The sequence below is a fragment of the Vipera berus genome (assembly GCF_964194415.1).
Source record: "Vipera berus genome assembly, chromosome: Z".
NCBI lineage: Eukaryota > Metazoa > Chordata > Lepidosauria > Squamata > Viperidae > Vipera > Vipera berus.
The window spans coordinates 4472426-4500106 of NC_138205.1; the positions used below are offsets into that span (position 1 = coordinate 4472426).

The following is a 27681-nucleotide window of genomic DNA, read 5'->3' on the forward strand; positions in this document are numbered from 1 at the left end:
GAGCTGGGGTGCCGCGTCAAAAGAGGAAGGAAGGGGCAGGCAAACAGAGGAACAGGGTAGAGAAAAAGAAGGAAGCAAGGCAAGATAGGTAGAGCAAAAGAGGACAGGAATTCAGCAGGGAGAAGACCCAAAACCCACTTGGACATCCTGAGAATCGGCGGCCCCCGAGGCGAGAACAAAGACGAGACCATCCCACTCACCAAAGTCCAAAGGCAAACCAGAAGAAGACAATCCAGGAGAGAAAGAGAGAGGAATAACCACGTCTACAAAGGAGGTGGACATCAAGGAGGCTTCAAAGAGAAGAAGACCTTGCGAGACCAGGTGCCCGTAACAGACGTGGGTTGGAGCCTTCGGAAGGTCGGGAAGAAAGAAGGACTGGTGTTGGGTTGTTCTACCATGTCCCAAGGAGGCTACTACGAGGGCGAGAGGCACTACCAAGCTCTGGAGATGGCTCCAGCCAGGTCAACCACCACCGACTTGGCCCCCTTGTGTGAATCGGAGCTGGCATCCTACATTGGGGATGAGCAGTTACTCTCCGAGTTGCTTCAAGGGAACCAGCAGAGGTTGCCCAAGGGGGCTTCGTTCCCAAACTACTTCCCCACCGACCCGTACCCCTTCCTTTCTTTTGGAGGGGAACGCAAGGGCCTGTCCCCCTTTGACCCACGATCGATTGCGGTCAAAGAAGAACCTCGAGGTGGGCAGGCTGGGCGAGGGGTCGCACGCCACCCGTACAGCACCATGCACTTGCCAACAACCCATTGTGCCCAGGTGACCCTCACCCAACCAGGACCACGCGCCGGACAAGCTCTGAGAGTGCTCAAGGTAAGAATGGAGGACACCACCACCCTCCTGTTGCCTTTTTCTAGCCTGGAGCCCCCCAATTCTGACTGGAGAAGGTTGGTTCCTTCAGCTGGTCTCCTAGAATATTATCACTGCAAGAAGGAAAAGTCTTTAAGACTCAGATAGATGTATGTATACACACACACACACACACACACATCTGGTCCTCTCCATCCTGGAGAACAGAACAGAATAACAGAGATGGAAGGGACCTTGGAGGTCTTCTAGTCCAACCCCCTCCTCCCACTCAAGCAGGAAAGTCTAGACCATTTCAGACAGGGTTGGAGCACCCACAACTTCTGGAGGCAAGTCGTTCCAACGATTAAGTGTTCTCGCTGTCAGGAAATTCCTCCTTAGTTCTAGGTTGCTTCTCTCCTTGGTTAGTTTCCATCCGTTGCTTCTTGTCCTGCCTTCTGGAGAACAGGTTGACTCCCTCTTCTTTCTGGCAGCCCCTGAGATATTGGAAGACTGCTATCAGGTCATCCTTAGTCCTTCTTTTCACGACACTAGACAAGCCCATTTCCTGCAACCCTGCTTCATACGATTTAGCCTCCAGTCCCCTAACCATCTTTGTTGCTCTTTCTCTACCCTTTCAAAGTTCTTGGAATGGGACCTGTTTGGCTTCTGTTTTGGCTTATTGACACCTCGTTGCTCAGTGGGAGAGCAAAGGAAAATGGGTGGGATTTCCTGGATTTTCCAGGCAGGTCAGGATGATCCCAGTGGTTTTTCTACAGCGCCACTGGTTTTATGGAGAAGGACTGAAAGAGGACCTTCTCCTACGCTGTTGACGATCCATAGTTGGACACAAGAAGAAGGAAGAATGGAGGCAAGGAAGATTAAAGTGGTGTTTCTCAATGCTGAGAACTTTAAGATGGGTGGACTTCAATTCCCAGAATTCCCCAGCCAGCTCTGCTGGCTGGGGAATTCTGGGAGTTGAAGTCCACCCATCTTAAAGTTGTCAAGATTGAGAAACACTGGATTAAAGAATTAATTTAGACGATATAGCTTTTGCTAGAATGGGTAGCGAAGGCAAAAATTTAATAGAAAAGATACATTTTGAGAAGTCCTGAATCCCGATGTGTTTTTTCCCCCGGAATCCCTGTTTTTAATTCCTGTCCCTAACAATCCCGTTTCTGTGTGTCCCCCATTTTAGGATTCTAGTCCCATTTATCTGGGCTTTGACCCTCCAATTCTCCAAAATTCTGATTTATAATATTGGCCTGGTCCTCCTCTCTCTGTCTAGGGGTGTGTGTGTGTGTCTGTGTGTGTCCCCCAATCTATCTCTCTTCGTCAAAGGAGCCCCAGAAACCACGGAGATAGGACATTTTGCAGACTGAGATAACACCATCATGGCTTTGTCATGGCTTATGAAGATAGGGCAGCCGTGCAAAAATAAGCAGAAAAACGTTAACCCAAACACTTCTAGTTTTTAAGAAAGCTGGAGGCGTGGCATGTGCAGGTTTTTAAGTTCCCAGGCTGAGGCAAACGCCAGGAAGCGCTCGGAGAAACCCAGTTTTGTCAAAGCTCACCCAACGCAGCAAGCCGTAAGATGGCTTGTTTGTGGCTTGGCATGAGGGTGGCATTTGACAGCCCAGCTTGTCTTCCTCAGCCTAGCTAGCTTATAGCCTGGCACCCCTGTGGCGTCTAACGGCCCATAGTTACCTCAATCGTGGCTTGTCGAGAAGAGGCACTAGTCGAAGAGACCCACAATGGCTGTTTTCAAAAGGCTATCCCCAACCTCAGGTCTTAGATGGAAATATCAAAAAAAAAAAAATTAGGCACAGAGCTTGACCCATTCGACAAAGCGATGAAAAAAAACAACGGATTTTCCTATTTCTTTCCGGGGGTCCCCTTGCAGACGAGATGGGACACGGGGTGTATATGATTGCAGAAATAGGGGAAGTAAGGTTAGGGTCCCCAGCACACCCCCAACCTGCAGATCAATCGTCCCTTTCTCTTTTTTTAGCATTAAAATGTAGCTGCTTCTGCAAGGGCTTTGCAGTTTGAAAGGCGGAATCGGTCCTTTAGCACAGAAAAGCTTGTCCATTATGGGATTCCACCACCACCACCAGCACCCTATTATTTCCCCCCCCTCTTTCTCTCTCTCTCTCTCTTTTTTTGGCTGGATTCAATTATTACCACCCCTGTAGTTAGGATTTTGCAGTTTTGGAACCTGGGAACGAGCCAGACGGGAGACGCTCACAAGCCCTCACGGACGGAAGGGTGGCTCAGCCTTGAAGATAAATAAACCGGACTGCCAGAGAATATATTTCGTGGCTTTGTGGTCTAATAAAGCAGTTATCGGATGCCTGCAGATCAAACACAAAGAAGGATGTGTTTCGGATGTGATTTAGACAAGAGGGAAAGGGGCGGGGGCAGGGGGCTTCAAGAAAAACATTCACAAAACCCTTTTTTGCGGAAGATCTAAAGATCTTATGAAAATATTTATGAGAAGCTTTTGCAAGGGCTGCTTTGGCAGCCAAAAAGGGCTGAGCGGGACTGCCGGCGGTCCCAAAAATCCAGGACAATGAAAGGAAACAGTACAATTCCCCGTAGGAAATTAAGAAGTCCCATCCCACGTAAGGGGAAATTGTGGGATTCACACCAGGGGATTTTCTTGGTGCCCGGAGATAAATATAATCTCGGGAACTGTAAGAGGAAGAAAATGCCCGCTCTCGTTGACAGTAATTTAAACCATGTTGGAATATCTGGGAATAATTGGAATAATCACAGAATAGCAAGAGTTGGAAGGGACCTTGGAGGTCTTCTAGTCCAACCCGTTGCTCAAGCAGGAAACCCTGTGCCGTGTCAGATAAAGGGTGGCCCAATCTCTCCTTAAAAAGGAGGAAAAGGAAGAGGATAACAACGTTGGAAGGGACCTTGGAGGTCTTCTAGTCCATCCCCCCGCTCAGGCAGGAAACCCTATACCAGGGGTCTTCAAACTTGGCCCTTTTATGACTTGTGGACTTCAACTCCCAGAATTCCTCAGCCAGGCATGCTGGCTGAGGAATTCTGGGACTTGAAGTCCACACGTCATAAAAGGGCCAAGTTTGAAGACCCCTGCCCTGTACCATTTCAGACAAATGGCTGTCCAGTCTCTTCTTTAAAAACTTCCAGTGTTGGAGCATTCACCGCTTCTGGAGGCAGGTTGTTCCACTGGTTAATTGTTCTCACTGTCAGGAAATTTCTCCTCAGTTTTAAGGTTGCTTCACTCCTTGATTAATTTCCATCCGTTGCTTCTTGTCCTGCCTTCGGGTGCTTTGGAGAATAGCTTGACTCCCTCTTCTTTGGGGCTGCCCCTGAGATGTTGGAAGACTGCTATTGTGTCCCCCCTCATCCTTCTCTTCATTAAACTAGGCGTCTGTAATTCCTGCAACCAAGATTCCCCCCCCACCCCCACCCCCACCCCCCCATCTATGTTGTGTTGCTGTTTAGGAGATGAACTTCCAACAGATTCTTAATTTTTAACTTCTCTACTCTTTCCATTTCTTTCTCTGTCATTTTTCATCTCTGGAGATTTTCAAAAACGGACTGGGCAACCGTTTGACCAGGATGGGGTAAGGTCTCCTGTCTTGAGTATAGGGTTGGACTAGAAGATCTTTGCGGTCCCTTCCAGCCCTCGGATTCTAGTTCTCTGTTCTCAGCCTTTCCACTCTCTTAGCCCTTCTTTTAAACTTGGAGAAATCCAGGATTTTATTTTTTGGAGAAGGTGGGGGGGGGGGGCAGGGAAATACAGAAGCTAATTTCCCCACGGCTTGTTCTTGGCTAACTACGCAACCGCTAGGACGATTGCAGTTTGAAACCTGCACAATTCAAATGCTTTTCAAACAGAATCTTGCCTTGCAGCTTTGGGTCCCGGATCAAATCTGAAATCCGTTCTTTAGAAAGAAAAAAACACTTAACATTTTCCACCTGGGTTTTTTTTTAAAAGGAAGAAAGAAAGAAAGAAAGAAAGAGAGAGAGAGAGAGAGAGAGAGAGAGAGAGAGAGAGAGAGAGAAAGAAAGAAAGAAAGAAAGAAAGAAAGAAAGAAAGAAAGAAAGAAAGAAAGAAAGAAAGAAAGAAAGAAAAGTTTTTGCAGTCCTGAGACTTTGTTTGAACAAGATTATCTGCAGCCAGAAATTCTCATCTCGAAATTTCTGTAGGAAGTGAAGCTTTCCTTATCATGAGCTTTATTTTCTTTAACTTAATTGTGTGTGTGTTTGTGTGTGTGTGTGTGTGTGTGTGTGTGTGTGTGTGTTGGGAGACTGGCAACCACAATTAAATGGGGGGGGAAAGAGGTTTGTACCGGGTAGGTGGGCAAGAAAGATAGAAATCTGACGGCAGAAAAAGAACCAGTGCTCCTGTTAGTTTATTTATTTCAATTATTTATTTTTATTATTATTGCTTTTTGTTTTATTTTTAATTTATTTATTCATTTTTTTTTAAAAAAAATTATTTTTATTTTTATTTAATTTTTTTTAATTTATTTCTTTATTTCTTTTTAATGCCTAAAGGCCAGGTCAGAAACCTGGACAAAATCCCCCTCTTCTGCATTTTTCCTGCGTTTCGGAGGGAGCTTGAATGTCTCTTGCTGTGGCTTTAATTAACCCAAATCTATTTTATTATTTACTTAATCCGGTTTCGAGGCTGCTCCGGTCCTGCAGATTCTTATTTTAGGAACCGCACTACAGTTTTTAGGTGGTTTGAGTTTCAAACCGAGGAGAAACTGGATGTGGGGGCTCTCTGGATGTTTAAAAAAGGGGGCATTTGATGTTTCTGTGTGTGAGAGGAAGAGAGAAGGAGGAGGAGAGAGGGAGGGAAGGAGACAGGGAGGGAGGGAGAGAGGGAGAGAGAGAAAAGGAGGAAGAGAGGAAGAGAGATGGAGGGAAGGAGGGAGAGAGACGGGGAGAGAGAGGGAGGGAAGGAGTGAGAGAGAGAGAGGGAAAGAGGGAGGGAGAGAGGGAGAGAGAGACGGAGAGGGAGAGAGGGAGGGGAGGGAGGGAGGGGGGAGAGAGAAGGGGGAGAGGGAAGGAGGAAGGGAGACAGAAGGAGGGAGAGGGGGAGAGGGAGGGAAGGAGGGAGAGAGGGAAAGGGAGAGAGAGAGAGAGGGAGGGAGGGAGGGGAGGGAGGGAGAGAGGGGGGAGAGAGAAGGGGGAGAGGGAAGGAGGAAGGAAGAGAGACAGAAGGAGGGAGAGGGGGAGAGGGAGGGAAGGAGGGAGAGAGGGAAAGGGAGAGAGAGAGAGAGGGAGGGAGGGGAGGGAGGGAGAGAGGGGGGAGAGAGAAGGGGGAGAGGGAAGGAGGAAGGAAGAGAGACAGAAGGAGGGAGAGAGGGGGAGAGGGAGGGAAGGAGGGAGAGAGACAGAGGGAAAGAGGGAGGGAGAGAGAGGGAGAGAGAGGGAGGGGAGGGAGGGAGAGAGGGGGAGAGAGAAGGGGAAGGAGGAAGGAAGAGAGACAGAAGGAGGGAGAGAGGGGGAGAGGGAGGGAAGGAGGGAGAGAGACAGAGGGAAAGAGGGAGGGAGAGAGGGAGAGAGAGAGAGGGAGGGGAGGGAGGGAGAGAGGGGGAAGAGAGAAGGGAGAGGGAAGGAGGAAGGAAGAGAGACAGAAGGAGGGAGAGAGGGGGAGAGGGAGGGAAGGAGGGAGAGAGACAGAGGGAAAGAGGGAGGGAGAGAGAGGGAGAGAGAGGGAGGGGAGGGAGGGAGAGAGGGGGAGAGAGAAGGGGAAGGAGGAAGGAAGAGAGACAGAAGGAGGGAGAGAGGGGGAGAGGGAGGGAAGGAGGGAGAGAGACAGAGGGAAAGAGGGAGGGAGAGAGGGAGAGAGAGAGAGGGAGGGGAGGGAGGGAGAGAGGGGGAAGAGAGAAGGGAGAGGGAAGGAGGAAGGAAGAGAGACAAAAGGAAGAAGAGAAGAAATGAGGAAAACATTAAGGGGGGGGCCTTTGAGAAACCTTCTGAGCATGAGAAACTTAAAAAAATCTTGTCTTGAATTTGATTCATGACAGCCCTTCGGGGTAGGCTAGCTCAACAAACAGACATGGTAAGGATTTCAAGAAAGCACTTTAGTCTAGGAAGGCAGAGAAACAAGAAGTTGAAAGCCTCTCCCATTTTTATTCTGTGCCACCGTATACTAAATAAAATCAAGGTAGGGCTGTCTTGAGTTTCCTGCTCAGCTCTTCCTCTTTCTCGGGGAGAGGAACCTTTTCCCCCACGTCTCTTCTTAAAAGCTTTCTCGTTCCTTTCCTATCTCAGCGGTTGGATCAACTGTACGTTCCTTCACAGGGACCCCCACTTCCCCTACCTGAATAATTGCATTGGAAGGGGCCTTGGAGGTCTTCTAGTCCAACCCCCTACTCAGGCAAGAAACCTTACGCCATTTCAGACAAACAGTTCTCCCATCTCCTTCTAAAAAACTCCAGTGATGGAGCACCCACCATTTCTGGTGGCAAGGAGTTCCACCGATTAATTCAAATCATAACCTGTTGTTCCCCTCGCCCGCAGGGTCCAGCCTGCAGCCCGTCCCCTCCTTGCGGCACCCCCAAGGGAAAGAAATCCGTGAACAAAGACAGCCTGGAATACCGCCTGCGCCGCGAACGCAACAACATTGCGGTCCGCAAAAGCCGCGACAAAGCCAAGCGCCGGGTGATGGAGACGCAACAGCGGATGGTGGAACTGCTGGGGGAGAACGAACGGCTGCGCAGCCGGGTGGAGCAACTCATGCAGGAAACGGAGACCCTGCGGGATATTTTCCGGCAAGTGCCCGAAGCCGCCGGGCTAATGAAAGGTCTCGGGGGCTGCAGCTGAAGCCGGCCGGGCTCGGGGTGCAAGAGGCATAGAGGGGTGGCTGGAATCTAGAGGAACAAAGCTGTCGCATGTGTAAATAAAAAGGATCTTTGCTTGGCTTTAACCATCTTTGGTGGCTAATTTTAACGGGTCTTCCAGGCTGCCCTCTAGAAGCTTGCAAGCAAGGATTGAAATCCGAGCTTGTGGAAGATCTGGGGTCCCCTTGCAGCTGGGGGCGGCTAGGTGGTGATAGCCAAATCTGGCCCTAGGTCCTGCCTCAGTTTACCTTCCCAATAAGCAACTGAGTCGGAAGTTCGTTTAAAAGCAATGTGTTAGGGTAAAGTATAAAGTAAGATCTCTCTCTATGAAAAAGGACCCATCTTAAATTCCTTGCTACGAGGGCAATTCAGAGCACTGTTGTCCCCTCCTCTCTCTCTCTCTCTCTCTCTCTCTCTCTCTCTCTCTCTCTCTCTCTCTCTCTCTCTCTCTCTCTCTCTCTCTCTCACACACACACACACACACACACACACACACACACACACACACACACACAATTTCTGCACGGCCACTGTTAGCTTCCACTTCCTTTGCCTGCCATCAAGTGATCCGGAGTGGAGCAATGCGACCGAGGCTTAAAAACAGGTGAGGGTTTTGCCCCCCACGTGCATTTTGTAAATTGCTAACTAACATAATTACTTTCTATTTTAATTGGATTCATTTTTTTTTCTCCCTTTTAAAATGATGTTCAGGTTTCTTAGCTTGTAACATTCCTAAACTGATAAAACAGGCCGGAGAGACGAGCCCCAGATAAGAAGAAGAAAAAAAAAAGTTTGCTAGTACAAATTGGGGGTCTGGTTTAACCTCTTTTGTGAATTCCTAGCCACCTTGTTCCTGACAAGGGACGCCCCCTTCTGACGTCAGGCTTCATTTCGATGAACGTGGGTGATATTATGGGATGCACTCCCCAGAGGTGGTTTGAACGTTCCCCCTTAGCCGAGATAACGCCTGCAAGTTTGGGACTCAGCTAATTACCGTAACGAGCTGGTGGACGGTTTAGGCCTGCCTTTCTCAAGCTTGGTCGCTCGGAGAATTGTGGACTTCAAGTCCCAGAATTCCCCAGACAGCTGGGAGTTGAAGTCCAACAATTCCCCAGGAATTCTGGGAGTTGAAGTCCACAATTCTCCGAGCGACCAAGCTTGAGAAACACAGGTTTAGATTCCACCTAGGACAAAATAAAAAAAATAAAATAAAAATAAAATAAAATAAAAAAGGGACGCGGTGGCTCAGTGGGTTAGGACGCTGAGCTTGTCGATCAGATGGTCGGCAGTTTGGCGGGTCGAATCCCGAGTGCCGCGTAACCGAGTGAGCGCCTGTTACTCGTCCCAGCTTCTGCCAACCTAGCAGTTCGAAAGCACGTAAAAATGCAAGTAGAAAAATAGGGACCACTGTGGTGGGAAGGTAACAGCGTTCCGTGCGCCTTTGGCGTCTAGTCATGCCGGCCACATGACCACGGAGACGTCCTCGGACAAGCGCTGGCTCTTCGGTTTTGAAACGGAGATGAGCACCGGCCCCTAGAGTCGGAAATGACTAGCACGCATGTGCGGGGGAACCTTTACCTTTTTTTTTAGGACAAAATAACTACGTTTCTGAATCATCTTCCAACATCTGAAGCAGGTTTGGTGAAGGCCGAAAGCCTGTTTTCAAAATGGAAGGGGGTGGGTGGGCGGGGCGGGTTGACGCCACCTATCATAAGAGAATGGGATAGCTAAATCTAAATATCTTTCCATCTCATTCACGTGTCTCACATCCGGTGGCATTTAGCAGAACACGGTCTCACCCTTTTCATCAGTTGAAAACTCCTTGAAGTGAGTTCACCTGCGTGTCAATCTCCTCTCGAGGGAATCTCTTAAATAAATGGATTTTAAGGACAGGCAGTCCTCAACGTACGACCATCTGTTTAAGGATCGTTCGAAGTTACAACGGCACTGGAAAAAAAAGCGACTTGGGAGTGTTTTTTTCACACTGAATGACTGTTGCGGCATCCCCCCTGGTCACGCTGAGCAAAATTACGATGGCCGCAGCGTGCCCGGGGGTCACGTGATCCCCTTTTGCGACCTTCTGACGAGCAAAGTCAATGGGGGGGGGGGAAGCCAGATTCACTTAAGGGCCGTGTGACTCACCTAGCAATGTTAGCGATTCACTTAACAACTGCGGCCGGGGAGGTCGTAAAAGGGGACAAAACCCACGTAACAAATGTCTCGCTTCGCCACAGAAACGTTGTGTTCGTCAGTCGAGGACTGCCTGTACTTAACTTTAAGGAAATTGAGCCTTAGGGGGTTGAAAGAAAGTTGACGCTTTTTGAGTTACTGTTCTTTAGAAAAAAGAAAGGGGAAAAAGAAAAAAAAGAAACGTAATCAGGGGAGAAGTGTTTTTATTGTCCTTGGAGAACCAAGACATGGGTTGATCCAAAACAAATGGCCAGAGTCCATTTCAGGAGCAGAAACATGCTTCACACAACAGATGTCAAACTGGATTAAAAACCACAGGGTGAGATGGGATTTGTTGTGGTTAGGATGATTCCAGGTTTTCAGATGCAAATTGTTCCTAGCCCTATTCAGAAACTAGGGCTTCTTCCAAGTCAAGCAAAAGTCCTCTTTTTTATTTTTGGGGAGAAAGAACACCCCAATGTGCAGAAAAGAAGAAATCGATTAATAGCTGTTATGGAATTTATTGTGCAGAGGTCTCCTTGTGCTACCAAAGAGTTGCACAGACAAGGAAGGGCACTGAGAGCAGTAAAAATCACACACAGAAATACACTGAGTTCTAAAAGCAAAAAGTATTTTACTTTGAGGTGGTGTAAAAACAAAAATGCACAGTCAAAAATAAACAGTCCAAGTCATACACAATAGCAACAGTCCAAGGAGTAATCCAAACTACAAAGTCTTCTTACCGGTCCAGAGGTCAATACACAGTTCAGGTTTACAACAGTAGTAAACCAACAGCAGAGCAAAAACAGTAACAGTAGAAAGCAGTGAATTCAGAGAGAGAGAGAAGCTACGTTCCTAGCTTCCTCTTATGGCCATGAGAACACTTACACACCCATTGGCCAATTAACTTCTTAAAGACATAGCATTATGGTTAATATATTTTCAACCCAACATTGTAGGCTAACACCATATGCCTAACATTCTCCCCTTTGGGTAGAATAATATATAACTCTTACAATCTTATGCACATTCTTTCACAATTAGCATTGTGTTTCACAGCACTTTGTACCTTCGTAAAATGGTCTGCAATATTTACATCAGATGGACAATACTCTAACTGTATTAATTTATCCTTGACACATTGTCTGACATTTAAATAACGAAGATCAGTATGTTTAGATCTTGTTCTTACTGCAGCATTATTAGCCATCTTTATCGCAGCTTGATTGTCCTCATACACAATAAATGGATCATTTACATTTAAACCCATATCTAACAATAATTGTTTGTACACTAGCAGTTCTGTACATAACACTGATAAACATGAAAATTCAGCCTCCATTGTAGATAAGCTTATGTGTTTTTGTCTAATGGACTTCCATCCAATCAAAGAATCACCCAACATTACAGCCAACCCTGAGGTAGATTTACGACTGTTTGAATCAGAGGCAAAACTCGCATCTGCATATGCAGTAAGGATTAACTCACGATTTGGCTCTAAATATAACGAGTAGTGAATAGTCTGCTTCAAATACCTTAATACTCGTTTAGCTGATTGCCAGTGTCTAACAGTTGGATTATTGTTGTACCTAGCTAATTGATTTACACAGTAAGAAATATCAGGTCTAGTCCAATTACTCAGATACATAAGACTTCCTATCAAAGATTGGTACATAGTCTTATCAAATACAGGACTCTCAACATTAGTGTCCTTAAAATCCATAGCCATCGGAGTTTTTGCTGGTTTACACATTTCCATATTGTATCTCTTTAATAACTGAGATATCTTACTGGCTTGCGACACCTTAAAACCCCTATTTGTTTTCACAATATCTAACCCCAAATAGTGGCTAATTTCTCCAAGATTTCTAATTGTGAATTTATTTTGCAATCTTGAAATGATAGTTTGTGCTTCTAACTCAGTTTTTGTTATTATTGCAATATCATCTGTGAATAATAAAATAAAAGATAATGCTCCGTTGTGTTCTCTTCTAAACAAACAAGGATCAGCATTACTGGCTACAAAACCTAATGCACTCAACTCATTAACTATACATTTATTCCACTCATAGCCCGATTGTTTCAATCCATAGAGGCTTTTCTTTAATTCCCAACAATCATGGTCTCTATCACTGGTCAATCCTGGTGGAATTCTTAAATAAATAGTATGTTGCAATGGAGCATGTAAATATGCAGTTTCAACATCTACATGGTTAACCATATATTGGTTTTTAGCCGCCCATACTAAAGCTGCTCTTAAAGTAGTTGCCCTCAGACTGGGTGCAAACACCTCGTCATAATCCTCAGTAGTTTGGGCAAAACCTTGTGCAACCAAACGTGCCTTATGGGTTATAGTTCCATCTACACCCTTCTTTATTTTATATATCCATTTACAACCTATAGCTTGCTCACCAGGTGGCAGTTTTGCTTTCACATAAACCTTAAGATCCTGCAAAGAATTCAACTCCCTGTTCATTGCAGCTTTCCATGATGCTTGTTCCTTTTCAGGATACATCCTGATCTCATCATAGTTAGATGGCTCTACACTAACTTGACATACTATACTAGCTTCATAGCGATCAGGTGGATGTCTGATACGCATTGAACGCCAAGGAATTACAGGGCTTTGAATTTCTGTCTCCTTTCCTTCCTCTGATTCATCTATTATCTCCCCTATCTCCTCTTCATCTTTTATATTTACAGGAGATGTATTATCATTACTAGTTACGTTATCAGAGGAGTCCTCAAACACTAGAGGATCAGTATTAACAGTTTCTTGCTCTAACCTATCCCAACCAACGTGCTCAAGGAATTTTGCACTCGCACTGTTATATACATTAGTTGTGCCTCGTTCCCAGAAACGATAGGATCTGTGGTTAGCTTCATAACCTACAAAGTATAATTGCCTAGCCCTATGTTGGCCTTTACTCCTGAGTTGTGCAGGAATGTGGACCCAAGCTGGGGTGCCAAATGTGTGCAGGTACTCAAGGTTTGGTCTTCTACCATGCCATATTGTATATGGTATTTTACCAGTAGAAGTATTAACAACTAAATTCAGAACATGGTTTGCACATTTTGCTGCTTCCCCCCACAGTCTATCTGTTAAGCCTGAATCTCTTAACATGGTTCTCATCATGGCTTGTAATGTTTGTCCACGTCTCTCAACAAATGCATTATGTTGAGGCCTATAAGGGGCTGAACGTTTATGCTCAATGCCAGCTGATTGTAGCATATCAACAAAACGCTTATTTGTAAATTCAGTGCCATTATCAGTAATTATGCACTGAACCTTTCTCTTTGTTTTTCTCTCCACGAACTTCAGCCAGTTTGCAAATTGTTCGAAAGTGTCTGCCTTTGACTTAAGCAGATAACAAAATCCATAACGAGAGTAGTGGTCCAATATACTTAAAATATAACAGGATCCTCCTAAACTTGGTTTCATGGGTCCAATTAAATCAGCAAACACAACTTCCAAAGGAACAGTTGTTTTGAAGCCGTTTAACCTGTTTGCAGGAGTTACCTTGCTCTTTTCCTGATTACAGGCATTGCAATTCAAATACTTACTACATGGCTTCAGTTTAACTCCCTCTACTAATTCCACTGTTTTACGTAGTGAGTTAAAGTTTACATGCCCTAACCGCCTATGCAATAAATGTATACATTCATCATGTGGCTTCTTGTTCTCACATATTGAGTTAGCTTTAACTGTACTAACCTGGTTACTTGTGAGAACGAATAAACCATTTTTCAAATTAGCAGTTACACAGGTTCCATTCCTCTCAATAGTGCATTGCTCCCCTCTGAATGTTACCACAAACCCAACCTTAACCAATTCCCTTACAGATAACAAGTTGAATCTTAGTTTAGGTATATATAACATAGGTAACTGTTCATCAATACATGGACAATAGGAATTACCTTCACCAGAGGCCTTCATCCTCCAACCGTTTGCTAGTGAAACATATTGGTTGCTGTTTTTCATATTAACAAACCTCTTTTTCTCTTTAGTAATGCATTGTGAAGCCCCACTATCAACAACCCACAATTCATTATTTCTGGATGTTGGTTCACCAGAAATAGCCAAACCAATGCCCTTCTTAGCCTTCCCACTGCTATTCACATTCTGTTTTTTACCCTTTCTACAGAATTTGGCTATATGCCCTGTAGCCCCACAAGAATAACATTTCTTGACATTGTAAGCAGTGGTAAATGGCTGCTCCTCTCGTGGCTGTGTCTCTCTCAGCTGGTCTCTGTCACGCCTTCTTCTGGACTCTTCCAGCAGTCTCCCAGTAATGTTAGTCAATGTCAGTTCCTCTCTGGTCAGGACTTCCAAAGAAGAAACATATCCATCATAACTCTCATCCAAAGATGACAGAATAATGTAGACCTGATGCAACTCTGAAAAAATCAGCTCCTTTTCATGAAGCTCTTGAAAAGTTGCCTTCATGTAATTTAAATGGGTCAGCATATCTCCATTCTTCTGCAGACGAGCCCTAAACAGCTTACGCGTAAGGTGTATATGTGCACCCACACTGTCACGAACATAAAGCCTTCGCAAAACATCCCAACACCTTGCAGCAGACTCCTCACCACGAATATGGACAAGCTGCTGGTCATTCAGTGTTAGTCCAATAATGCAAAGAGCTTTCTCGTTGCTTCGTTTAAAGTTGTCTAACTTCTTTACATCCTCTTCGTCATCTGGATCCCAAGCAGTAGTATCTGGTGGGTTATTTACAACAGTCCATAGTCCTTCCTTGCGCAAAAGCAAGCAGCATTTTGTGGACCAGGAAACATAGTTTGTCCCATCCAACCGGGTTATCCAGGAGATGCCTGACAACTGTTCTTGTGCCATTTTACACCAAATACAAACTCAGCTAGGAATACTGTGTGTACTAACTCTCAGTACAGGCCTGGGCCCATAACCAGTGTTATGGAATTTATTGTGCAGAGGTCTCCTTGTGCTACCAAAGAGTTGCACAGACAAGGAAGGGCACTGAGAGCAGTAAAAATCACACACAGAAATACACTGAGTTCTAAAAGCAAAAAGTATTTTACTTTGAGGTGGTGTAAAAACAAAAATGCACAGTCAAAAATAAACAGTCCAAGTCATACACAATAGCAACAGTCCAAGGAGTAATCCAAACTACAAAGTCTTCTTACCGGTCCAGAGGTCAATACACAGTTCAGGTTTACAACAGTAGTAAACCAACAGCAGAGCAAAAACAGTAACAGTAGAAAGCAGTGAATTCAGAGAGAGAGAGAAGCTACGTTCCTAGCTTCCTCTTATGGCCATGAGAACACTTACACACCCATTGGCCAATTAACTTCTTAAAGACATAGCATTATGGTTAATATATTTTCAACCCAACATTGTAGGCTAACACCATATGCCTAACAATAGCTCTCAACCATAATGAGAAGAGAAGAGAAGAGAAGAGAAGAGAAGAGAAGAGAAGAGAAGAGAAGAGAAGAGAAGAGAACAGAACAGAACAGAACAGAACAGAATAATAAAATACAGAATGGAATGGAGAAAATACGGAAATAGAATAGAACAGAACAGAACAGAATAGAATAGAAAATACGGAATTAGGATAGAGTAGAATAGAATAGAATAGAATAGAATAGAATAGAATAGAATAGAATAGAATAGAATAGAATAGAATAGAATAGAATAGAATAGAATAGATGCAATGGAGAATAATAGAATAGAATTAGAATAGAATAGAATAGAATAGAATAGAATAGAATAGAATAGAATAGAATAGAATAGACAGAATTAGAATAGAATAGAGTAGAATAGAATAGAGTACAATAGAATAGAATAGAATAGAATAGAATAGAATAGAATAGAATAGAATAGAATAGAATAGAAAATATGGAATTAGGATAGAATAGAGTAGAATAGAATAAAATAGAATAGAATGCAGTAGAATAATGGATAGAATAGAATAGAATAGAATAGAATAGAATAGAATAGAATAGAATAGAATAGAATAGAATAGAATAGAATAGAATAGAATAGAATAGAATAATGAAATAAGGAATGGAATGGAATGGAATGGAATGGAATAGAATAGAAAATACGGAATTAGAATAGAATAGAATAGAATAGAGCTGGAAGGGACCTTGGAGGTCTTCTAGTCCAGCCCCCTTCTCAAGCAGGAGAACCTATACCATCTCAGACAGGTGGATGTCCAGTCTCTTCTTAAAAACCTCCAGTGATGGAGCACCCACAATTTCTGGAGGCAAGTTGTTTCACTGATTGATTGTTCTGTCAGGAAATTTCTCCTTAGTTCTAGGCTGCTTCTCTCCATCCAATAATCTATACTTTCCATCCGTTGCTTCTTGTCCTGCCTTCGGGGGCTTTGGAGAATAGCTTGACTCCCTCTTCTTTGGGTCAGCCCCTGAGATATTGGAACATGGCTATCACGTCCCCCCTTGTGCTTCTCTTCATTAAACTAGACATCCCCAATTCCAGCAACCGTTCCTTATATGTTTTAGCCTCCAGTCCCCTAATCCTCTTTGTTGCTCTTCTCTGTCCTTTTTCTAGAGTCTCAACATCTTTTTGACATCGTGGTGACCAAAACTGGACGCCATATTCCAAGTGTGGCCTTACCCAGGCCTTGTAAAGTGGCATTAACACTTCACCCGATCTTGATTCTATCCCTCTGTTAATGCAGCCTAGGACTGCGTTGGCCTTTTTGGTAGCTGCAACAACCAAGTGACCGTCCACTAGGACTCCGAGATCCTTCGCACACTTGCTACTATTGAGCCAGGTGCCACCCATTCTGTACCTGTGCATAGAATCGGCGCCGTCCTGCCATTGAGCTAGGCGCCACCTATTCTGTACCTATGTATAGAATCGGTGCCATCCAACATCATGATAGGGTTCTTCCAGATGGTCCTCCAGCAAAGTCCACTTCCATCTTTGGGGTCTGTGCAGGACCCCCTTGTTTGAGAAAAGCTGACCGTTTCACCTTTCCAAAAGATAGTTGGGCGTGGGCCACCCTAAGGCCTGTCCAGCCCAACCATCCAGCAGAAGGTCAAGTAGCGGCAATCCTAACTTGAAGGATTCCTAGCCGCTTTCTCCATGACCCTCCACCACACACAGACACACATATAAACACACACACAAAAGAGTTGTGCAAGGCTGCGGTTGATGTTACAACCTCCGGAGATCTACATAAGGATGGAGGTGTTTTGATGAGGCGAGAAAGCCAACCTTTGTCACGTTGCTGAGATCTTGCCACCACATCAGACACAACCAGGAGGCCTTGAAAACAATGTTCCACTCTAGGCCGGCTCCTCAATTTCAGGCCTCGGCCCCTCCCTTGTCTGGATGTTCTCCCATCTCCTTTAAAGACGGAGGTACGAAACCAGCTCGCTTCAAGGTAAGCCACTACCCCTATTGCGCGGCGCTTGCGAAACGGACTGTTACACCATCAGGAAGGAGAAAGAGGCCTACCACAAACCACAGCCACCCTCCTCGTCTCCCCTTGCCCTCTGCAAACTTCGCAAAACCCCAGCCCTGAACCCCACTTTTGAAACTGGGCATCGAGTTCGAAGTACGGGCCGGAGTCCAAGCCCAGACTCTTGTCCACCTCAGCCAGCCCAGATCCCGGAGGAGAGGCATTCGTCGGCGGGCCAAACTCACTCCCCGCCACCTTTTTTTTTCTCGTCATCGTTGCGGTACTTCTCTGTTTTTTCGACCGCGAAGGTACATCTTTTCCCGTTCCTCACACAACTCTCTTGGGTGCCCTGCAACGGGCAACGTTTGCGCAACCTGTGCTGATCTGGAAAGCTTCCAGGAGCTGGCAGAACCAAGGGCGGATCCTGTCCACCGTGGTGCCTGAAGACCCACCCGAGATCAGAGGAGGCCCGTTGGCGATGGAGGTCAGGACCCCGTTGCCCCCCGAGGAACTGGAGACCCTAAAGAAACTTTCCGACCTTCCTGGCATGCTCAGCTGAGATGCGGCGTTTCCTGAGAAGAGAACTCAAGAGTAGGAAGTCTCCTGACCAAAATTCTGTGTCAGAGCAATTTTGCAGAAGCTATGATACTCCATAACCCCAAGACAGGAGATGACACCTGTTTTCTTTGCATTTGTGCAAAGGGCAAGGTTCAACGCAGGAAAACAACAACAACAACAACAACAACAAAAACCCACCATCCTCCCAAAATCTAGTTGGCTTTCATCCAGACCGTTTTCTCCCCTTACCAGAAAGCTTGGTCCTTTTTCTTGCCAATGTTTCGTTACCCAAACTAGGCAATTTTATCAGAATAACAGCGTCAGAAGGGCCCTTGGAGGTCTTCTAGTCCAACCCTCTGCTCAAGCAGGAGATCCTGTACTGTTCCAGAGAAAAGTCTACTTAAAGAGGAGGAGGAGGAGGAATAACAAGAGTTGGAAGGGACCTTGGAGGTCTTGTAGTCCAACCCCCTTCTCAAGCAGGAGACTCTATACGAGGGGGTCTTCAAACTTGGCCCTTTTATGACTTGTGGACTTCAACTCCCAGAATTCCTCAGCCAGGCACGCTGGCTGAGGAATTCTGGGAATTGAAGTCCACAAGTTATAAAAGGGCCAAGTTTGAAGACCCTTGCTCTATACCACAGGTAGGCAACCTCGGCTCTTTTATGACTTGTGGACTTCAACTCCCAGAATTCCTCAGCCAGGCACGCCGGCTGAGGAATTCTGGGAATTGAAGTCCACAAGTTATAAAAGGGCCAAGTTTGAAGACCCTTGCTCTATACCACAGGTAGGCAACCTCGGCTCTTTTATGACTCATGGACTTCAACTCCCAGAATTCCTGAGTCAGCTATGCTGACTCAGGAATTCTGGGAGTTGAAGTCCATGAGTCATAAAAGAGCCGAGGTTGCCTACCCCTGCTCTATACCATTTCAGACAAATGGTTCTCCAATCTCTTCTTAAAAAGGAGGAGGAGGAGGAATAACAGAGTTGAAAGGGTCCTTGGAGGTCTTCTAGTCCAACCCACTGCTCAAGCAGAACATCCTGCACCATCCTATACGGAGAAATGGCTGTCCATTTTTTTTTCTTAAAAACGTCCAGCGATACAGAAACCCCACAACTTCTGGAGGAAGAAGTTGATGTTACCTAGTTTGGATCATGAAACGTCTGCAAGAAGATGACCAAATTCAGACAGCCCTCATTTCAACCCTAAGCTACAACTATTCTCTTTTATCGGAATGTTAATTTTTCCTTCTCTAGTCACGAAGTTTTCGAAACAACGACGGTGCTGCTACTCGGTGGGAAGGCAGCATTAAGCCGATGGGAGAACACGGGTGGTTTTTCAAACAGGATTGGAAAAAAAATAAATAAAAATAAAACCTCCGAAGGTTTATAAAAATTAGAGAATACACGCTGGCTGAATTCACTCAACGTAGCTAGTCCTCAGTTTACGACGAGCCCCAAATTTCCCCTGGCTTCCCCCTTGACACTGCCTGTCATGAGGTCGCAAAAGGGGGTCACGGGACCTTGGGACGCTGCAACCGTCACAAATATGAGTCAAGTTTGCGAAGTGTCTGAATTTTGATCATGTGACCATGTCTGCAACGGTCATAAGTATGGAAAACGCCCCTAAGTCCCTTTTTCCAGCGCACTGTAAAGTTTGAACGGTCACTAAATGAATTGAACTTGTTAAGTCAAGGACTTTCTTGTATACAGTTTGTCCAAAATGGTGTCTGGGAGATCATTTCCAGGGGCGGAGAAACCTGGACAGGTTTTAAGGAACGGTGTCGTTACAAACACGTTTTTGCTCCATTCCTTTTCTTTATTCTGACTGACGACTTTAATTTCTTCGCTTCAGTACTTCTTTTTTCTTTCTTTCTTGGGTTTATAAGGGGAAGTGGCATCAGGTAACTCGTGATGCTACCAGGCAAATGACTCTCCATGGCATAAATTACACAGTCTACATAATTCATTATCTTATGACATGGGTGATATCACAGCCGCTGGGCGTAGGCCTCGATCTGGATTCTGAATAAAGGTGTTTATACTGAAAGGGAACAGCAAGACGGGTATCGGGGTGTGCGTGTGTGGAAAAATACACCTACACACAGACAATAAGAATTTTGTTTGACTGCAGCCACCTCCCTCATGCCTTTAAAACAGAGGGAGGGCTCCAAACTTGTCAATTTTAAGACTTGTGGACTTCGATTCCCAGAATTCCTCAGCTGGCTGAGGAATTCTGGGAATCGAAGTCCACAAGTCTTAAAATTGCCAAGTTCGGAGACCTCAGCTTTTAAGACTTTTCCCGCCAAAGTAGAGTTTGCAGAGAGAATGTCAAACAAGGACCAGGCTTGGACTGCATTTGTGGTGGCCATTTTGACTTTTTTGACCTCTGTGCCCATACGAAAGCTGTCCAGGATTTCACAGAGTTAGCCCTGCTGATCAATGGTTTCTTTTCATCAAACAACTACAAAAACAGATCATAATAGGAGTCAGTGGTTGGGTTGAGTCGTTTTGTTTAACCATCATGTATCAAATAAACCTCAATTGGTTGGATCTGCACTAAATCATGATTCATCCAACGTACTCCAAAAGGCCAATGAATTCTGGGTTGGCTTGATTCGTCTCATTAATCAGATTCTCTTCCTAATAGAGCCAGCTATTAAGACAGCCTCACTCACCTGATGCTTATCCTTGGGCTAAAATTCCCATAATCCACAGCCAAGGGAGCTGTAATCCAAAAGAGATACACTAAGTTTGGGAGGGCTGATCTACGGAACTGTGCTCCATGTTGGCTGGTGAGATTTGCACTAAAGCAGTGTTTTTCAAGGTTGGCTACATTAAGAAGTGTGGACCTCACTTCCCACAATTCCCCAGCTGACAAAGCTCGCTGGGGAATGCTGGGAGTTGAAGTCCACACAGCTTACAGCCACCCACTTTTTTTAAAAAAACAACACAGGGCTGCAAGGAAGTCTTGGTTCGTCCTCTAGTGGCCAGGAATGGAATTACCCATGAGAGCTGAGGAATTCTGGGAGTTGAAGTCCACAAGTCATCAAAGGGCCAAGTTTTGAAGACCCGATTTAAACCATATCCTATGCACACATCCTTACCTGTTGAACCTTTGAATAACAGAGTTGGAAGGGACCTTGGAGGTCATCTAATCTAACCCCCAGTCTTTGTTCATAGACAAACCATAGAAACCTCTATTTGTTTAGTAATGCATTTTGGAATTCACCCCGGTTCCTTTGATCTACCCAAAATGCTAAGTCAAAGATAATTGTTTAATAATTAAACTAATCAAGGAGAGAAGCAACTTGGAATGAAGGAGACATTTCCTAACAGTGAGAACCATTAACCAGTGGAACCACCTGCCACCAGAAATTGTGGATGCTCCATCACTGGAGGTTTTTAAGACAGCCAATTGTCTGAAATGGTATTCTTGAGCAGGGGGTTGGACTAGAAGACCTCCTTTCAGCTCTATTATGATTGACTGATTGAATTCCCCAGCCAGCATGCTTATCCACCCATCTTAAAGTTTTCAAACCCTGCCCAACCTCACAACCCAGGATTAGGAATATGCGACGCAAAGCTGAAATCCCTTTCTCTGTCAGCGATGAAACTCTCTTGTGCTCAAGAGGCATTCCAATTTGCCGATTATCAGCTTATGGATTTCCATCACTCTCCAAAGATTTAAGACAAGGAAGATAAAGAGATAGTTAAAGCTAAACTTTGGGCTTTGGGCTCGTTCAGGACATTTTGCAAAGAGCAAAATGATGAACAGGGGCTTCCTCCACCATCGTTTCACCCTTTACGTCGGTCCTCGCCTAGCTAAACCCTAAAATTTGTTTCCTCTATTGCAAAGCTTGGTGGATGTTCTAGGCCAGGGGTCTTCAAACATGACCCTTTTATGAGTTGTGGACTCCAACTCCCAGAATTCCTCAGCCAGCGTGCCCGGCTGAGGAATTCTGGGAGTTGAAGACCACAAGCAGGGGCCTTCAAACTTGGCCCTTTTAGGACTTGTGGACTTCAACTCCCAGAACTCCTCAGCCGGCATGCCTGGCTGAGGAATTCTGGGAGTTGAAGTCCACAAGCAGGGGTCTTCAAACTTGGCCCTTTTAGGCCTTGTGGACTCCAACTCCCAGAATTCCTCAGCCAGTGTGCCCGGCTGAGGAATCCTGGGAGTTGAAGTCCACAAGTCATCAAGGGGTCAAGTTTGAAGACCGCTGCTCTACAGCTTGCCCCAAAAGAGGGGCTAAAAGAGGTGCCCCTCCCCCACTACTGTGATTTTTTAATTTTTGACTTAGCAGATTGGGCGGACCTAGGAAATCCAGGTCAATTCTAAAAATGCATTACAGATAGTCCTCGACTTGCAAAAGTTCGTTTAGCAACCAAATTGACGACTTCACTAAAAAAAAGTTGACTTATGACCATTGCAGCAACCCCATGCTCACGCGATTTACATCCGGATGCTTGACAACTGGTTCATTTTTGTGACTGTTGTTGTGTCTCCATGTCACATGATCCCCTTTTGCGACTTTCTGACCAGCGAAGTCAATGGGGGAAGTCGGATTCACTTAACAACCGAGTCACTAATTTAACAACTGTGGCAAGTAAGGTGTATAATGGGGCAAAACCTACTTAACTCTCTTGCTTAAAAACCTAATTTGGGGGCTCAGCGGTGGTTGTTAAGTAGAGGAGAAGGTTCTAGAAGGGCAATGAATGGTTTGCTCTAGGAACAATGTGGGTTTTTGTTTTCTGTTTAATTTCATAGGATGTAGAAACCAGAATAGAGTCTCAGTAATAAAGATTAATTTTTCTGTGCTGATAATCTCACTGTGATTTATTCTTGGCTGATCGGGATCTGGGTGTTCATGCTTATCTTAGTGCTTAATAGCAATTTCCCAGGCTCTAAAATAATATATCCAACTATTCATAATTGACTAATGACACACTGGAAAAATACAATTTCCATGGCAAATCCCTTGCTAATTTGTTCTCTACTGCATGCTTTTTTATGTACTGATGCATCTTGTTTACAAAATCATAAGAAGAAAAAAAGAGAACGGAGGAAAGGAGGGGTAGAAGGGGGTGAAGGAGGGAAGGAAGAAAGAGTGAAGGAAGGAGGAAGGAAACAGGGAGGGGTGAAGGAAGAAAAAGTGAGGGAAGGAAAGGAGGGAGAGAAGGAAGCAGGGAAAGAGGAACAGGAAAGAAACAAGGAGGAAGGGAGAAGGAAAGAGGAGGGAGGGAAGGAAGGAATAGAAAGCTAAGGAAGGATGGATGGAGAAAAGAAGGAAATGGAGTAGGGAGGAAAGGAAAGAGGGAGAGAGGAAAGGAATGAAATGGAGTGAGGAAAGAAAGAAGGAAAGAAACAGGGAAGAAGAGGGAGGGAGAGGAGGAGGGAAGGAAAGAAACAGGATGGGAAGAAAAGAGGGGCAGAGGGAGGGAGAAAAGGAGGGAAGGAAGGAATAGATGAAGGTAGAGAAAGGGAGGGAGGGAAGCGAGGAGAGAAACAGGGAGGGAAGAAGGAATGAAGAAAGAGGGAAGGAACAGATGAAGGAAGAAAGGGAGGGAAGAAAGAAAAGGTTAGGAAGGAAGGAGAGAGGGAGGAAGAAAGGAAGGAGGGAAGAAACAGGGAGGTAGGAAAGAAAGAAGGAAAGAAACAGGGAGGAAGGAATAGATGGAAGGAGGGAAGGAAGGATAACATCAGCGGGGCCATCCATTTTCAGCACAACCCAGCCTTTAATCCCTTGCATTGGCTACACAGTGTTTTTTATTCATATTATTCAGGGTGGCCCACAGAAGGCAGTTGGCTCCGTTTAACGGCAGCGCACCGAAGACATCTAGAGAAGTTGGTACAAAAACAGAAAAGGGACGGAAGGGAGAGCCGCGGCCTGCGCCTCAGAGTTGTCCGGCGGTGGCAGCCACCTCCCGGTAAAAGCGTCCGGCCAGGTCCGGCATCTCCTCTTCCAGCTGCCGGACAAACTCGTTGCGTTCGGCCTCCGACCAGCCCCGGAACCACTGATCCCAGAGGCGCATCTGGCACTCGTAGATGGACGGCGGCTTTCCGGGCCCGACGTTGAGCCCGGCCAGGCCCTCCAGCAGGGGAAGCAGCTTCCAAGGGACGGCCTTGTCCACCAGGTCTTGGAGGAAGCGCTCCCGTTGGGTGGAAGTCCAGCCGGACAGCCAGTGCAGGAGGCAGCGCATCTCTTGGGCCGTCACGTAGGACAAGGGCAGCGGCTCCGACATCCTGCAGGGGGCGGGCAGAGAGAAAACAGGGCAGAGTTACAGGGAGCCCTTGACTTAAAACACCGCCACAAATTTTGTGAGGTAAATTTGTTTGGGGAATTTTGTGAGGTGAATTTGCTTTGGGGATTTTGTGAGGTGAGTTTGAAAATTTTCTGACATGAACTTGGGAATTTTGCAAGGTGAATTTGTTTGGGGATTTTGTGAGGTGAATTTAGGAATTATGTGAGGTGCATTTGAGAATTTTCTGACATGAATTTGGGAATTTTATGACATCAATTTGGGAATTTTGTGAGGCAAATTTGTTTGGGAATTTTGTGACATGAATTTGGAAATCATGTGAGGTGAATTTGTTTGGGAATTTGTGTTTTGTGAGTTTTGCCCCGTTTTACCACCTTGCTTGCCTTGGTTGTTAAAAGGGAATCCCTGCCTTTGACACGTTAGTCACCTGGTCGTTAAGTGGATCTGGCTCCCCCCCACCATTGACCTTTGCTCATCAGGAGGTAACAAAAAGGGGATCGTGTGATCTCAGGTCACAGCGACAGTCACAGATATGAACCGGCTATCGTTAACTGTGAAAAAACGGTCTTAAGCGACATTTTTTGGCGCCACTGTAACTTTGAATGGTCTGCAAACGAACTGTTGTAAGTCGAGGACGGCCTTGTGTAGTGTGGTGGGTCTTTTGAACCGCAGGATTGAAGGAGGAGGATATGAACCCAGGGCCGGGCTCAAAATGGACTTTGTTGCGGCTCAAAGCTAAGCAAAGTCCAATCCATTTTGCTTCTAGAGAGGAGAGTCCTGGTAATTCCTCAGCTGGAAACTGGATTAGGAAGCCAAAAATCTTTGTCGCCGTCGTTAAGTGTAAACCCAAGATGTTTGCCGCAGTTGGTCCTCAACTTATGTTCGAATGGTTGCTAAGTAACCGGTCGTAAGTCAAGAACTACCTGTATGATGCTCACGGCTTCTCTGTCTTGAATTTGTTCAGACTCGGAATACAGTTTTAATGACATTCCAAAACAAGGGACAAACTTTTTCTCCCCCTTCCTTCTCTCCTTCCTTCCCACTCCTCCCTTCTCTCTTTCCTTCCTTCCACTTTCCCCTCCCCTCTTCCTTCCTTCTCTCCCTCCCCTCCCCCTTCCTTCCTCCCTTCTCTCCTTTCCTCTCTCCTCCCCTTCCTCTCGCCTTCCTTCCTCTCCTTTCCCTTTTCTTGCTTCTTCTCCCCTCCCCTTCTTTCCCTCTTCCCTTTCTCCTTCCTTCCCTTCCTCTCTTCCTTTTCCCCTTCTCCTTCCTCCCTTCCTCTTTCCCTTTCCTTGCTTCCTCTCCCCTTCCCTTCCTCTCTCCTTCCTCCTTTCCTATCTTCCTTTCCCTTTCTTCTCTCTCCTCCCCTTCCTTCCTCTCTTCCTTTCCTTTTCCTTGCTTTCTCTCCCCTCCCCCTTCTCTCCTCTCCCTTCCCTCTTTCCCTTTCCTTTGTTCCTCTACTCCTTCCTTCCACTTCCCCCTCCCTTCTCTTCCTCTCCTCTTCCTTCCTCTTCCTTTCCCTTTCCTTGCTTCTTCTCCCCTCCCCCTTCCCTTCCTCTCCCCTTCTCCTTCCTCTTCTCTCCTTTCCTCTCTCCTCCCCTCCCCTCCTTTCCCTTGCTTCCTCTCCCCCTTCCCCTCTTCCTTTCCTCTCTTCTCCTTCCTCTTCTCTCCTTTCCTCCCCTTCCTCTCCTTTCCCTTTCCTTGCTTCCTCTCCTCTCCCCTTCCTCTCTTCCTCTTCCTTTCCTCTCTTCCTTTCCCTTTCCTCTCCCCTCCCCCTTCCTCCCTTCTCTCCTCCCCTTCCTCTCCTTTCCCTTTCCTTGCTTTCTCGCCCCTCCCCCTTCTTTCCTCTCTTCCTCCCCCCTCCCTTCCCTCTTTCCCTTTCCTTCCTTCCTCTTCCCTCCCTTGGCTTCAATGCTGCGAACTGAAGCCCACCCCTCTTAAAGCTGCCAAGCTCGGAAAGCCGTCTGGAAGCGCCGGGGGAGGCTTCCCTTAAACGTGGCAGATACGTGACTATCAGATCCACAAAGACCCCCAACAAGCCAGCTTGAACAGAACTGAGGTCGTGCAAATCCTGCACAATCCCGCTTTGCTTCCGGGTGCGCGCAAAGAAGAACCCCAGACAAGAAGGACAGCCACTCTCCGCCCCCCCCACCCGCCCTGGGTCTCGCCCGCCGTCGGAATGCAGCCTCCGAGACACGTGTCCAGGGTTCACTCGGCACGATGGGAGTTGTAGTCCACAAACCCAGCAGGGCGAGCGCGGCTTCTGCAATTGCACCAATCCCTTCCCCCGAACGGCCCATCCCTGGAGGCGAAGACAAGCCTGCATTCCATTCTCACCTGCTTTGGCTCAGATCCCGGTTTGTCCCATCGCAGCGAAATGAACTCTTTGCGTTTCCGTCCGCTCCGCCTTCGGCAGGAGGAAGAGCCCCGGGCGGGGCGACGGAAATCGGCGAACTTATCCGGAAATACCCGAAGCCGAACTCGGTCGCCAGGCTGTGGAACGAAGGCGGTTTCTTCGCCTTCGGCGGAAGTTGCCGAAAGTTTCCGTGAGGGCTCGAAGATCTCCGGAAGTTCCCGAGTCCTTCTCAGAACTTACTTCCAAGTTGGGACGGCTCCTCGAAAGACCCGGAAATGCCCGAAGTAGCCCGGAAAGAGTCGCCGACCTAAGCGGCGCCTTTCGCCCCTCCCTCCTCCCCTTTCCCCTAATAGGGCTTCCGAACGCCGAACGGAAGTCTCCGAAAACAAACGACTCGCGGCGAAGAGCGGTCGGACGTTCACGAGGCGGCCCGAGCGCGGGGTCGGAGGTCACCTCCCAGCGCCGAGGCCTTTTCCGGAAGTTCCCGAACGCCTCCGAAGCTCCGGGGAGGGCAGGCAGCAGCGCCACACAAGATGGCGGACGGGGAGGAGGTTACTCTGGACGGGAGGCCGCTTCAGGCGTTGAGGGTCGCCGACCTGAAGGAGGCTTTGGAGCAGCGGGGACTGTCTAAGAGCGGGGCGAAGAACACGTTGGTTAAGCGCCTCCGTGGGGTGAGGAAAAAGGGCCCGGCGGGAACGGGGCCCGGGGGCCCGGGTTGCTTCGCGCATGCGTAAACCAAGACAGGCAGGGGTGGTGTGTTTTTTTTTTTTTGGCTTCTAAGCAACGCGGACCCCTGGCCCTGGGGTGCCGCCGCTGCTACGCATGCGCGGGGCAATATCCCACTACTGCCACCAAGCGGAGGGGTGGGGAAAGAAGGGGGGTCTCCGCCGGCTATAGGGAGAAGTGGAGGGGGGGTGGGTGGAAATTGGCGGGAGAAGCCTTGACATCACTTTGGGGTTTCCCCCGTGGGAACAGGGGAGGGGGGAATCCCCTTTGAAGTGAGTTGGGGGAACCCTTGCAGAAGTTAACAGCCTGTTGCTGATCTAGGGTGCAAATAGGGACTTCCTGGCCCCACCAGTGGTGGAGGGTTATCGGGGCACCCCGTGGTGGCCTGATCCTCTCCCCCACTCCCTGCCAGTTTTGCAACTGGCCTTTCATCTCAGACTCAGTTTTGGGGGGGGTGTCCACCATTCCTCCCCCCAAGAGTCCCCTAAATTTCCTAGCAGATGTTCCTGCAATGAGATGAGCAGGAGACAAGCCGGGCAGCTGTGTCAGCAGGGCTCTGCTCTGACCCTGCTTTTAA

The 27681-nt window shown here is 46.7% G+C and overlaps 3 protein-coding genes across 5 annotated transcripts in view; 2 read left to right on the forward strand and 1 right to left on the reverse strand.

Moving 5' to 3' along the window:
- Positions 1 to 396: 396 nt before the first annotated feature.
- On the forward strand, positions 397 to 7614 carry LOC308677952 (CCAAT/enhancer-binding protein epsilon-like; the record flags this gene model as incomplete). Its single annotated transcript, XM_081344676.1, has 2 exons — positions 397 to 822; positions 7312 to 7614. 2 exons carry the CDS (start codon positions 397 to 399, stop codon positions 7612 to 7614), a joined length of 729 nt encoding a protein of 242 aa, XP_081200802.1.
- Positions 7615 to 23496: 15882 nt separating this feature from the next.
- LOC308678442 (uncharacterized protein C14orf119 homolog) lies at positions 23497 to 26423 on the reverse strand. The gene is made up of 2 exons (XM_081345643.1): positions 26360 to 26423; positions 23497 to 24008 (listed from the first exon to the last, which is right to left on the reverse strand). Exon 2 carries the CDS (start codon positions 24005 to 24007, stop codon positions 23660 to 23662), a length of 348 nt encoding a protein of 115 aa, XP_081201769.1. The 5' UTR covers position 24008; positions 26360 to 26423; the 3' UTR covers positions 23497 to 23659.
- A 465-nt stretch (positions 26424 to 26888) lies between these two features.
- LOC308677931 (apoptotic chromatin condensation inducer in the nucleus-like) overlaps positions 26889 to 27681 on the forward strand; it is a 53854-nt gene continuing 53061 nt past the window's right edge. For all 3 annotated transcript variants that reach the window (XM_081344643.1, XM_081344644.1, XM_081344645.1), the window contains exon 1: positions 26889 to 27049. In XM_081344643.1, coding sequence (XP_081200769.1) covers positions 26912 to 27049 — 138 coding nt within the window. In that variant the 5' untranslated portion in view covers positions 26889 to 26911. The remainder of the gene's footprint in view (positions 27050 to 27681) is intronic.

Excerpts from the sequence above, each read along its gene's own strand:
- LOC308678442 (XM_081345643.1), bottom strand. The coding sequence starts at position 24,007 with ATGTCGGAGCCGCTGCCCTTGTCCTACGTGACGGCCCAAGAGATGCGC.